The sequence below is a fragment of the Sphaerodactylus townsendi genome, linkage group LG04 (assembly GCF_021028975.2).
Source record: "Sphaerodactylus townsendi isolate TG3544 linkage group LG04, MPM_Stown_v2.3, whole genome shotgun sequence".
Lineage (NCBI taxonomy): Eukaryota > Metazoa > Chordata > Lepidosauria > Squamata > Sphaerodactylidae > Sphaerodactylus > Sphaerodactylus townsendi.
This window is the reverse complement of record NC_059428.1, coordinates 15,625,450-15,639,038: the sequence shown is the minus strand read 5'-3', so window position 1 is coordinate 15,639,038 and position 13,589 is coordinate 15,625,450. Positions and strand designations below refer to the sequence as shown.

At 48.5% G+C, this 13,589-nt stretch overlaps 1 protein-coding gene across 1 annotated transcript in view; it reads right to left on the bottom strand.

The window, feature by feature from the left end:
• Positions 1–13,589, bottom strand: part of LOC125431257 (autocrine proliferation repressor protein A-like) — a 315,545-nt gene that overhangs the window by 47,761 nt on the left and 254,195 nt on the right. The window contains exons 7-8 of the mRNA XM_048494024.1: positions 6,613–6,733; positions 730–856 (exon numbers count right to left, since the gene is read on the bottom strand). Of these exons, the coding sequence (XP_048349981.1) occupies positions 730–856; positions 6,613–6,733 (248 nt within the window). The remainder of the gene's footprint in view (positions 1–729; positions 857–6,612; positions 6,734–13,589) is intronic.

Genomic DNA, 13,589 nt, shown 5'->3' with positions numbered 1-13,589 from the left:
TTAGCCATGCTTTGGTGTCTTTGAATTCCAATTACTTCTTATATTCGTACTCCCCATTCCCTCCACCCAAGGCAGCAGGTGCATAAAAAGAAGAAAGTGGTCCTTCCATACAGAAGTTTGGCAACATCTCCCTATGGAATTTGGAGGCCATGATTAGCTTTTTGCTTTGAGGAAGAGATGCTTTGGACAAGAAGCAAATGGTCACAAGGAAACCAAATGGCAGGCACCTTGGCACCTATAGACACAATTTGGAATCACTGAAAGAAGGGGAAGATAAAACAGCACCTTACTTCAAGATCTGCAATAGCATAGCTATCACGAAGGAAGGAAGGAAGGAAGGAAGGAAGGAAGGAAGGAAGGAAGGAAGGAAGGAAGGAAGGAAGGAAGGAAGGAAGGAAGGAAGGAAGGAAGGAAGGAAGGAAGGAAGGAAGGAAGGAAGGAAGGAAGGAAGGAAGGAAGGAAGGAAGGAAGGAAGGAAGGAAGGAAGGAAGGAAGGAAGGAAGGAAGGAAGGAAGTCTAGTGTGGGATGTCAGAAAAGAGCATCCATGGCTGCCCTTCCTATTTTATTTGCTTCTTGGGGATATATCTTCTCTATACATAGTCAAGCTCTAATTTTTTTTATAAAACAGAACCTCAAAACAAAATTTTCAATTGTTGGGGGGGGGGGAGAAAACTAGATCCATGTCTGTATCTTTCAGCAGATGATCATTGAATATGAATTTGAGTCACCATGTTCATCTTCCAAGAGATTTTGAGAGGTTCATGTATCTTTTGAACCATTGTGAAGTAGAAAGAGGCAATTCTCTCCGTGAGTTCGTTTTTCCGTAAATTCCCATAATCAGTGTTTGGCATGATTCTGGAAAGGAACAAATATATGAAGCATTTAATTGCTTAGATCGAAATATAGAGAATTATAGATGAAATGCTTTTTCTTCCTGTCCTGTCCTACCCTCCCCACCTCATATCTACAGTAATAAAAGATTGCATCCATCCATTTGTTTCATGTGTACCTCAAAGCTATAAGCCTCAAAATTGTCCACTAGCTACAGGATGATTATGCAAATTGTACATCAAACAGGAAATTATTTCAAATATCCTGGATTATGTAACCCCCAGATACCCCCTCCCCATTCATTTTTCAATTGGAACACATGGTTGTCTATGACAGGCATAAATCCTTATAAATTAAAGCCAGGAGCTACGAAATTGACCTCAAATTTCAGGACATTGATGGGTGTTGCTTTACTCCAAATGCTGATAAATGGCAGTCCTAACTCACCTCCTGGGAAGTAGCGGGGAGCCATGCGGAGGCAGAAAACAGGATAAAATAGCCCTGGTATGTACGATCCCAGTTCTAACCTGGTTTTACGCCCAGATGTGCAGAGGTTTCATCTGGTGAATAACCACAGGACACTTCTTGGAATTAAATTGGGCTGCAGCCCTTCATTATTGAGGCAGAAGTTGGGCAAGCAAGAGGAGCGCATTGATTAGCAGCCGGTCAGCACCCCTGGCTGACCCTAGCACCAACCCCAATCCATATTGGGGGAACAGAGAAAGTACCAAGCCACCTGGGCATCCGCCCGGTGTGGCCCCCTTCCCGCTGGGGTGTCAGGCTCGATCGCAGAGGCCTCCATGGCATGTGCCGTTGTGCCCGCCCATCCCAAGCCTCTTATGGAGGCCCCCAACCATGGAGAGATCTGGCGCACAAGATCGTCCTCCCCATAAGGATGCACTCCTCTGCCCAAACCGCCACCGAGCTGACCCTTCAGCTCCTGCCACAGCTTCGCAAACCTCCCAGCCAATCCAAGAGGGCCTGCTGAATGGTACCAAGCCACTGGTCCATGCCATATTCAGATAGATGTACACCATCCAAACAAAAGAGGAGAAACCTTATTGCACTGGTTGGGTGGGTGAGCTGCAAAGCAACCGCTACAAACATGCTCATAAGGGCATTGTGGCCTATGGCATGCACCTTTATTAATCAAATTCTAAAAGGACAGAAGGTGCCAGAGACATGACGAGAGATGGAAATAATAACAATTGTGAAACCAGGACGGAATCCAGAGCAAGTGGCGTCATATAGACCAATAAGTTTATTAAATCAAGATTATAAGATTTTTGCAAAAATATTTGCAAATAGATTAAAAAATATTCTTCCGAAATTAATAGGACAAGAGCAACATGGGTTTATAAGAGGCAGAGATATTAGCAACCCACTAAGGAACGTATTAAATGTAATAGAACATGGTAAGAATAAAAAATATGCAATGATAAAGTTAGATGTATATAAAGTGTTTGATACAGTTAGTCACAATTATTTATTTCAAACTTTGGAAAATTCTAGATTTGGAAAACAATTTATAAATACTCTATGAGAGATATATCAAAGAGGAAAGGCAAAGTTAAGAATAAATGATGGATGGACAGGAATAATAAATATTGAAAGGGGAGTAAAGCAAGGATGCCCACTATCGCCACATCTGTTTATAATGGCAATGGAATTTCTGGCAGAAAGGATTAATAATAATGGAAGGATAAAAGGTTATAAAGTGAATCATGAAGAAATAAGATTAAACTGATTTGAAGATGATATTTTAATAATAACGGTGAATCTGGTAGACACAATGAAAGAATTAAAAATTATCCTAGAAGATTTTCAAAAATATTCTGGATTAAAAGTTAATATGGAAAAAAACAGAAATAATGGGGGTTAATGTGGAAAAAAGACAATTAGATAGAAGACTAGTAAAAAAGAAGATTAAATATTTAGGTATTATAATAACACATAGAAAGGAGAAGATGTTTAAATATAATTATAAGGCAAGATCGAAAAAATATTAAAACAATTACAAGAATGGGATAAGAAGACCTTATTGATTATAGGAAAAATCAAAACACTAAAAATGTGTATAATGCCGAAAATGTTTTATCTATTTTGAACTCTTCCTTTAGAAATTAAGAAGAAGCAATTTGAGGAATGGGACAGAAAGTTGAAAGCTTGGGTGTTCAATAAAAAAAAAATCCAAGAATTATGAATAAGATAATATACATGACAAAAAATTATTTAGGCTGGGGGATACCTAAAATGCAAGAGTACTATGAAGCATTCCAGATTAAAAATCTGATGAACATAAATGAGGAAAATGTTGAAGGATGGGTTAAATTTGAAAATGAAATAAATGAAGGGATTGGTGTCTATGGAATATTTAATAATGAGTTGAAGAGAGGGAACCAAACCGTAATAGGGCCAAGAAAGGTGTTCCTAGATTTATGGGGAAAATGGAGAGGTAAATGGATGCCCGGCACTCTGGATGTAGCACCTTTGGCAAGTGTGGCCGGAAAAGATGGGGAAAAAGTGATAAAAATATTGAAAAGACAAGGAATTCAAACTATTGCAAATCTGATAAGAGAAGGAGGAGAAATTATGACATTACAAATTTTATAGAGTTAGGTGGTAATGAGAACTGGTTGGTCTTGAGGGGCATTTAGGAAAGGATAAAGGTTTCACGAATAAGACAAGAATGTATAATGGCTAAATGTTTTGAACTATATGAAAAATGTAAAGGGAAAATTTTGGGACATATATATAAGTATATGGTTGATGACAAAGCGTTTATGATAAGAACATTGAATCAAAAATGGGAGACGGAAGGTTTTCTAGATACTGGGAAAACTGAAAATTTAATAGACAGATGGAAAAATATAAAGATTGAGAAATATATGGAGTTGGAAAGAAAAGTGATATTGAAATGGTATAGAACATCAAAACAACTAGCATATATGATTAAAGGACTTACGCTGGCACTGCGGAAACCAGGAGGCATATTATAGCCATATGTGGACAGAATGTATAGAAGTGAAAAAATTTTGGACCACCGTAATGTTATATATCGAGAAACTGGTGAAGATTAATATTGGGATAAATAATGATTTAATGTTCATGGGTGTAATGGAGGATAGAAGGATAGATAAAAAATATAGCTATATGTATAAAATAATGATCAAAGCAGCACATGCAACAATAGGTTTAGGCTGGAAAGAAAAGAAAAAAAAATGGACAATCCAGAAATGGTTGGAATATATCTGGGAACAAGTGACACTGGACATTTTCGAAATAATAACAAAAAATAAACTGTGGCAAGATAAACAGAGCGAAATTTTGAAGATATGGACAATATATGCGGACTGGATGAAAGAAGGAGATATGGGAGAAGAGATTACAAAGAATAAACTTACTGCTGTTTGTTTGATAAAACTATGAAGAAAATACAGGGGGAGGGGGAAAGGGGAAAATGTATTGTTTGAAGACGAATGAAGAAGAGTATTAATATAAAATGGAATATTCAAATGATACAATAAAAATTATTTTAAAAAAAGTTAAGTGCCAAGCCAGGGCAGGATAAGCCACAGCAATCAAGACCAAATACTCCCCCAAAGCCCGGAGCCAATTATCAAAAGTGCAGCCTGTGCCATCTTTGGTGCGCCGTTTTTTCTCTTTGCTCGAATTCGTCACATCCAGGTCGCTGTCGGCCTTCACACAATGGAAAACGTCTGTAAAATACCCATCCAGACCCCTCTCCCTAATGTTCTTAAGAAGATGTGAACTGGGAAGGTTACCCGGATCCCAAGATCCCAGCGGCAAACCTGCAATGGAGACATGGAGAGTCAAATGTCCCCGGGTGCCTCCTTGTGGGGGGGGGGGGGGGCACAAGAAATGCAGGTCAGTTGGTGGCTTTTTTGTATTTTTAGTGTTTTTTTCCATTTTTGGCCTGCAGGGGATGCAGTTTGTAGGCTAGCAGCAACAAAATTTCAGGGATTTTTCGGAAGACTCTCCTGATGATATCACCCAGATTTGGTGAGGTTCAGTTCAGGGGGTCCAAAGTTATGGACTCCCAAAGTGGGTATCTCATCCCCCATTGTTTTCATTGGGAGCTAATAGGAGATGGGGGATGCACCTTTGAGGGTCCATAATTTTGGACCCCTGAACCAAACTTCACCGAACCTGGATGGTATCATCAGGAGGGTCTCCTGAAGATACTCAGAAATTTTGATGCTGCTATCTTAATAATTTCATCCCTAACAGCAGGCACCCCCCCCCCAATTTCCCCAATTTCTCCTTTTAAAACCACCCCCATGGGCATGGATTTAAAGGGAGAATCTGAGGTCCCCAGTTTAAACATTGAAATGATGTTGTTTCAGGGTGAGGGATAATCCACCCCCAAACAACATAACTTTCAATGTTGTTTTAACTGGGGACCCCAGAATCTCCCTTTAAGGCGGATTTAAAAGGAGAATCTGGGCTCCCTAGTTTAAAAACCATTGAAAGTGATGCTGTTTGGGGGTGGATTCCAGCATCACAGCGCCGCTCATGGGGGGGGCGCAAAACTCATATTTTGCACACGACTCCATTTTCCCTAGGTACACCTCTGCAAGATCCCGTCACTGCCGGCCTGGGAGGTGTTAACCCCCCCCCCTCCACCTACACCCGCCTGCACACGAGTCAATCCGGGATAACAGGGACCCTTTCCCCAACCCTCCAAAAGTTACCATTCACCTGAGCAGATCCTTTGTCGGATGACTCACCTGAAGAGGAAGAGCTGGGAAACCAACTGCTCAAACTAGAACACCATGACAAACAGCGCCTGCCGCAGCCCCGCCCTTTTGGCCTACTGGAAGTAGTTTCTTCCGAAGCCGTAGCCTCAAGATCCCAGCCGGGAGCTGGCATCCCAGCTGAGGGCATGGCCATAGTGAGCCCAGAAACCACACAGTTCGACCCAGGCGGGGCTAAGCTGGACAACGTGCTCTCCAGGCCCTGGTGTACGGGTGCGGCTGGTAATCCAGGTGTTGCCACCCTGTTAGAAGCCCCTGACCAGGGAATCCCAGGAAATATCCAGCAATTACCTTGGGGTTGGCGACTCTAACCATACTTCAAATCCCACTCACCCTAGGCTCAACTCCTCAAATCACCATATCCTGTACCCACCCAACAGCCAACCTATTTCCATCTATCCCTCTGTATTCATCTTTTCCTCCCCTTGCCCCCCATCTGGCAATCTCTACTTTGGAAAACTGTGGCCCAGATTTCTGTTGCTTGCCACAGGGTCAGGCCCAGTTGGATGCCAGCCCCTATGTCCTTTCCCCTTTCCACGCCTCATTCTCTCCTTCTCAGCCATTCACCATCCTACCTTTTATCTGCCACCCATCTTCAAATATATTATTTATTTATTTATTTGTACCCCAAAAATTCTTCATAGTGGGGACCAAAGCAACTTACATTATTCTCCTCTCCTTTTTATACATCCCACACACTCTCTGTGATTGGTTAGCCTGAATGTATGCGATTGGACCGGAATCACCCAGTGTCCTTCCTCAGCAAGACAGGAATTTGAACCTGTTTTCCCACACCCTGTCCTGAAGCTCTAACTGCTTGTGCACCTGTTGCTGAACTGTAGTAAACAGCTAGACCAAGTTGTCATGCAAGTCTGGTGGTATCAAGCCATCCAAAGGGACCCCTGGATAAGAACAGATTCTTACCACCATTATGATCCAGGAATAAAAACAACAGTTGTTCCCTTCAGAAAGTAAAACTGGTGTTTTGGGGTATGAACTTACAGGAGACGTTTCTTGCCTTCCAGTTGAGAAAAATAAAACCGTGAGTTGTCCGGCGGGAAGAACTCATCCCCCGACAAAACGATTATGTACTTGGTTACATTCGCATATCGCTGATTGTATTCTGGAGAGGGAAAATCCAAAGATTACTTGCTATGGCAGGTGGATGAAAGTCCCACCCCAATTCTGATTCCAGTTGAGCAGAACTGAAGAAGAGCCACTGCTCCCCACAGAAGGAGAGGGGCCTCCCTTCACAACAACCACCACCACCTTTATTAGGCATTTAAAATAGGCTCTAGAGCATTACCAGACAAGAGGGGCCTCCCTTGCCATCACTGATGGACTTCAATGAGCCCCTGTGAAACTCTCCTTCCCATCACTGCTCTTTTTCTCACCAGAAATTCAGTGTGTCTCTGCAAAGATGCTTCCTTACCCAGGGGGTCCACGTGAGAAGCCAATTCATGGAAACGGGGGTTGTCCAACTCTTTGGTTATATTCATCTCATAGAAAGGTCTCATCATATACGACCAGCCACAATATGCTCGGTAATGGTGTTTGAAAGACTTCAGAGAGTGAGAAGCAGGCAAGAAAAAACCAGAGATTACTAAATAATTCTTCCTTTTTTCCCCTTGATTGCATTGAGCAGACAAGGGGACGGAGACTAGGTAGCTGCGAGAAACATCATGGGAGCAGGTCGCAAGCAATTGCTATGCAATCGAACATAATTCCAAATTATTCAAATTGACGGAGGATGTGCTTGTGATTCTCTGTGATAAGAAACTTTTTAGAGAACTTGCAGGATTTGCAAAGCTAATAATTATGAGACAAGCAACATGATGCAAAACAGAGTCATTTATTTTGTAAATCGATGCCCAAATTGATGAAGGATGTGAAGGCACTGCTTGCAATTGTCTGTGATGGGAAAGTTTTTAGAGAACTTGCTTTATGGAGATACCTAACTGCCAGTTCAATCTCACCTCTGTGAAATTCAGGAAATCCATGGCTACGGGAGCAATCGCTTCAACCCTCTTGTCAACTGCTGCTGTCAGCCAAGAGATCCACCCACCCTTCAAGAAGAAGAAAAGGGTAAAGGAAGGAGATGAAGGGTGGGGGGTGGGGGTGGGGGGGTGTAGTAATGCACTGCTGACCCAGCAGCACCGTGGTAGAACGTTGGCACACCAACAGACCTACGGCCTTCTGGTCGCACCGCACCCCCACTCCTCAACCCCGTATGAGTCACGGGTCATGAACTATCTGGCTCTGGGGTCATCACGGGCGCCCCAGACAAAGGGACAAATGATCTGCCCCAGGTGAGGATTAGGCCCAGACGCTTACGCTTTTCTCCGCGATCGTATAAGCAGCCAGGTGAGATCATGCATCACATGATGATCTCCCCGCTCTCCTCGGCCTCTCCTTCAGCTCTCCGACTCTCCCCGCCCCGCCTCTACACTTCCATTAGAATCATCATAATAAAAGGTGCCAGGGAACCAGCACGCGGGAGATTCGCTAGGAACACGGACCCCCGCTACCCCCGCCTGGCTGGCGTATCTCCACCAGATGTTATCTCCGCCTCGCCTCAGCTCTTGCGCTGACTGCGCGGCACGACTATAAGCTGGTGCCGAAACCCGGGAATCTCTCGGGAACCTCCACCCCGCTCACCGCCGCCTGGGGAAGGGCCGCGCTACCGAAGTCCGCTGGATCGGCGCATCCAGGGACCACCGTTTCGGTATCGCCTGTCCTCTGGATCGGCGCATCCAGAGACACGCGTCCTAGGACACTTTCACGCCCGACCGAACACCGTGAGTATGGGAGCTTGCAAAAGCAGGGCTTATGACAAGCACGTTAACGAACTGAAAGCTGTTAGCTAAATGCGGCAGGGTCTCAATAAAGAGAGGGAGCTGCGCAAACTGGGTTGAGGAGATTGAAGCTCAGTGTCCATGGTACCCCGAGGGGGGGACATTGGAATCTTAAGTGACTGGGAAAACATCGGGCGCACTTCTTCGCCATTGCAGTTCTCCTTCCGCGACGCCGGGACATGTCACTGCTAGCTGACGTGGAGACAATGCTATGTCGCCATCAGCCTGCGGTGACCTGTGGCTCCCTTTGCTATAGGTCACTCTCACTTTCGACATCTTTCACCTTCAATTTCAGCCTCCGGAATTTTCTCTATCCACTAAATTGGACGCCTGTCCTCCTTCTGCCCCCTTGCTCCTCCGGGCCTCTTCTTCATATTCTCCCGCGGCTCGGTCAGCCTCCCCTTGTTCGCCTTCATTTCTCCTGGCCACCAAGCGACTCCGGCCAGCGCCACGTGAATGGCGCTGGTTTCAAGACCCTCACAGAGCGCATTAATCAACGCATCTAAGCTAGTAAAGAAGGGAAACCCTGGACGGAAGAAGACGATGTTGATATCCTTGCATTGTGCCCTCATTCCACTTTCACAGATAACACGAGGGGGAGGATGGCATAGTTCGACGGGTTGTCGAAGTACCGCCTCTTTGAGCTATAATATCCTCACCGAAGTTCAAGCAAAGCTTACGCGGGACGGTGGGGAATCACTAGCCCCTAATGCGGAGAAGCATGCTGGAGGCAGTCAGCTGCAGTGAATCACCTTGCTGGCGGTTCCGGACGACTGGAAAACCACCCTTTCGTGATGCTCCTGAGCTCCCTGCGACAATTTGTGATCTGGGAAAGCGAAGTTCACGCCAGCAACAATGCATCAACAGGAAGCGCCTCCGGGCGGCGCTTCTACACAGCCGCCAGCTTTACGGTTTCGATGCTTTCGCCAACCCCAACGATCAGATTGTCCTTGCTCTGAGGCCACCCCTTACGGTCGCCTTCTGGAGTGCTCTCTTAGTAAGGCATTTATCAAAGTCCCCTAACGCCGCCAGCCAACTCCAGAGTTTCTCCACCATCCGGGCAAAACCCCAAGAGCCCTATGCCGAAGCTTCTGTGAACAGGCTTCGGTGGGAAGCTCTCAAAAGGCAGGTAGATAGCTAAGAGGCCCAGAATGAGCTCCTCATGCGCCTTCGCTAAAGGAGAACGCTTCCACTGAGTGCCGCGAGAGCAATCACGGGCTCCTGGCGCAAGGATCCTGAACTGGCCGACATGCTTAAAGCTTGCCAGGACATCGGATCCCTCCGCTCACTGCTAGCCAGCCTCCCTCGGGCCGCAGTTACACTCTCTCCACCACCAGGGGACAGCCTCCCAGGAGAATTGCTTTAACTGCGGCAGGTCAGGACACTTCCGGGAGGGGAGTGCAGGCAGCCCGGGCCGGGGCCTACAACCCCCGCATGTGGAGGAGGGTCCTCCCCAGGAGGAGTACAGGCCGCCTAAAACCCGGGTGCCCACGATGCCAGAAAGGCTTCCCCACTGAGCAGAAACGCACTGCCCGCCGGGAAACTCCCCGCCTCGGCATCTCCCCCCATGCCCAGGACCAAGGAGGAGAGTACTAGAGCAGACCCCAAACACCAAGGCCCCTGCCAAAACCACCCCCTCCTCTTGTGGCATCTCGGGCCCGGGTGATGCACTCTGTAGCCTATTCTCCTTTAAGTTCCCCACGCAGGTTCTTGTCGCCCCCAACCCAGTATGATTTGCCCATCCCTACCGGGACTATTATTGGGCAATAGTGCGTTGCCAGGCGTCTTCTGCTTCGCTGAACAGGACTGTTCATCGTCCCCGGAGTGACGTAGGGACTCATCACGCACCAAGCGACCCATCCATCTCTCTACAGGTCTGGACAAACATCCCACAGGGAATTGCCTCGCCGGAGCCAGCTGGCGCCAGTTGGGATTCTTCTTTAGCCCCATGGCGCGCGCCCGCTGCCGCACTCCAATAGCAAGGCTACAAGCCCCAGCAGCCAACATGGCGCAGAGCCCACACCACCATCGCGAGCGGTGGAGACGCTTCATCGGGAGCTCCCGCCTTCATACCTGGAGCTCAGCCATAGAAGGGATGTATGTTCAAGGGCCTGGTGGACACTCGGGCGCTTGGATGTTACCGCCATCAGAGCAGCTTTGCGAAAGTGGCCCGACCAGTGGGCCGCATCGAGGCTTGCCCGCACATCTGGGGGGGGGTGGGGAGACAAACCGCTGGTGACAGAGCATCCGCCCGCTCACGGTCAACAGCCCAGGATTCGAGCGGCAGCTCACAGTCCGCCTACCATCGCTTTAGGACATCCATGTCAATCTCTTCTGGGGAAGGGACTCCTCATGAGTCAGGGTCAAAATCGGACTTTGGTCTGGGATGGGTAAAGCCATCACAGATCATTGATCCCAATTGTGCCTTCCGAAATTCACTTTCTAATTTCTCGTGAAGCGAAACCGTTTCCCCTCTCCTCTCTCTTCTTCTCTTTCTGTTTTTCGAACCAGTAAGCAGCGGGAGGAAGCCACTATGGCTGACTGGCCCTCCCTTGGATTAGTGCAATCTGGGCCCTGGCCCTGATAATACCGGCGAGCACTGCCAGGACAGGCCCCAGTTTAAAAAGCGAGGCTGCCGCGACCAAATCTTCACTCCACAAACCAGTTTTGGCATGCCTCCCAGTGGTCAATATGGTACTAAGTAGCACCATCATCACTTCTAAGATGCTTTGGCCGAAAAAAAAAAAAAAACCGCTTCCTTTAAGGAGTGGTTTCGGCGGGCTGCATCTCCCAAAGATAATTCGATCACAAATTTCGCGCCACTTACCCAGCCTTTCCTGCATTAGCCAGCCACCAAGGTCACGGTAAGTGCAACTCCCTTTGCAAAGAAAAACCCCCCCTTTTTTTGTGTGTGCGAGGAATCTGCCTCTAATCGCCTGATTGCTTCATTCCCTCGGATGCACCTTATCCCCCCAAAAGGCGCTTCCAAAGCCCCCCTCTTTTTGTTTTGCTGATTAAGCATGCATACCCAACAACTCCCCCCCAGGACCCGCCTTCGTCCTCTCCTCGAGGCGGCTCGACTCTCGCCTTTGACGCACCCTGATGACGCCTCTGAGGCCAATTCCCACCAGGGTCGCCGACCTCCTGCCTTCCCTGTCAAACAATTAAAGAAAGAGGAGTAGGCGGCCCCCAGTAGGGATTGCATTGTGCAACCTTCACGCAGGCTGCAAAACAAGCTCTCTTATATTAAACTCTAAACTTCTAACTCAAACAAAAAACTCGGGATTCCTTTGATCTCCGGGCCATCCGGCTCTAGAACCGAGCTCTGGCGGGACTCCGGCCCCCTCCCATAACCTGGGAAGGGGGGTGTGTTTCAGTCCTTCTTCCCACAGGTCCTCGTAGGACTCCGGGACTCGCCATGACAGGCCAGCCCATGGAATGGCGCAATACTCGCGATGGAACCAACCCCATCCCTAGAGATGGAACACATATCTTCAAAGCATCCGCGCCCTGCGGCCTCAACAGGAACGCCGTTGCCAACGCCCAAAGTTCCGAATGACCTGGGGACCGCCAAAGCGACCGGCCAGCTAAGTTTCAAAGAGCTGCTGCGCCAGCAAGGCTGCTCCTGAGACACCCGAGAACCTTCGTGCCGCTCTCTTTGCAATCATCACTGCCAACTCAGCGGCTACCAACCCTTGCCTGCTCTGTTGCCTCCTGCCAACGGCAATCGGCCACCCCCTGACGAGCTTTCACCGCATCCAACATCTGGGAGCAATTCGCCGCCGCTGCCAACGCCTTCGGCCCTTTTGCCTGGGCCAGTACCTAGGAGTCGGGAGCTTGCTAAGCTTCCTGCCTGCTCCCCGTCTGCAAAGCGCTTCCGGAGACTTCCTAGCGGAGTCTCGTTAAGCCCCCTTCACATGAATGCCTCATCCATCAGGTAATGGCGAGCGCCGACTGTGGGACCCGTCGTCCAAACCCTCCCGGGTTGGCGCTCTCTCCTTTGTCACCGGGGCGATCGCCTAACCACGGTCTGAACACCCGCGCCAGCATCGCCGGGCGCAGGCCAAACCGGGAACCGACCCTGGCCCATTCGGCCGCTCGGCCACTGGGAACTGCACACACATGGAGGGACATTCCCCCCCGTGTTCTGGAAACATCCTGCTCCCCAGGGGCTGGTTCTGGACTCCGCGGGAGAGGGAACGCACTACATTCCCGCCCGACTCTCTGCCGGGACTCTTTGTTGCCTCAGTCGCCTCACCATCGCCCGCCCCCAGGCCTCCACCCCAGGAGCCCGGACGCCGCCGCCGCCGCTCCGCCTCTGCCTTTCGGACCCTCCTGTCGGAGCGACGCTGGCCGCCTCTCCAAAGCGGAGTTTGTCTCCCTTGGCGACTTCCTTAGCGGGAGTCCCCGGACTCGGGCCCTACAACACTACTAAGACTATCGGCCGGCTGGCCTGCGCCCTTGCGAAGTCTATCAACTCTACCTCCAATCGCTCTGGATGCCCTGGCCTCCGAGCAGCAGGACCTTCCTCAAGTGACCCTAGCTAATCCTGCCGCTATTGATTACTTGCTGTTGTTGCATCACCAATGCTGTGAAAATGTACATAATATGCTGCTTTTTTTAACCTCTCTGACAATTCCCAATTGATTCATATGAAAGTACGCGGAGCTGTAGCAGTTGTATCTAATCTTAGGCCATGATGTTTTGCTCCCCATTGGTGGTCAGCCCTCTGGAGCTGGCTGCCGGGGAGTGGATGGTTGAGTGTTGGCTGTGCAGCTCTGCATTGGTTTTAATTGTGGGCGCCTCGCTATCGGATCTTGCTCGCTCCAGTGTGTGTCTAATATTGCCTGTAACGTGTGTAAGAAGCCCCCCGAATTTCCCTTACCCCGCAACCAAGCTCTAATGTTACACAAGCAGCTTGGTCAGCTTGACCAGACGGCCAGGAGGAGACAAGCGCCCCTTTAAATCACCCCCTAGCATTTCCTTCGGCCCTTCTAAAATGTAAAAAAGGAGGAGATGTAGTAATGCACTGCTGACCCAGCAGCACCGTGGCAGAACGCTGGCACACCAATCTTATCCACGGCCTTCTGGCCGCACCGCACTTCTCTTACACCTCAACCCCGT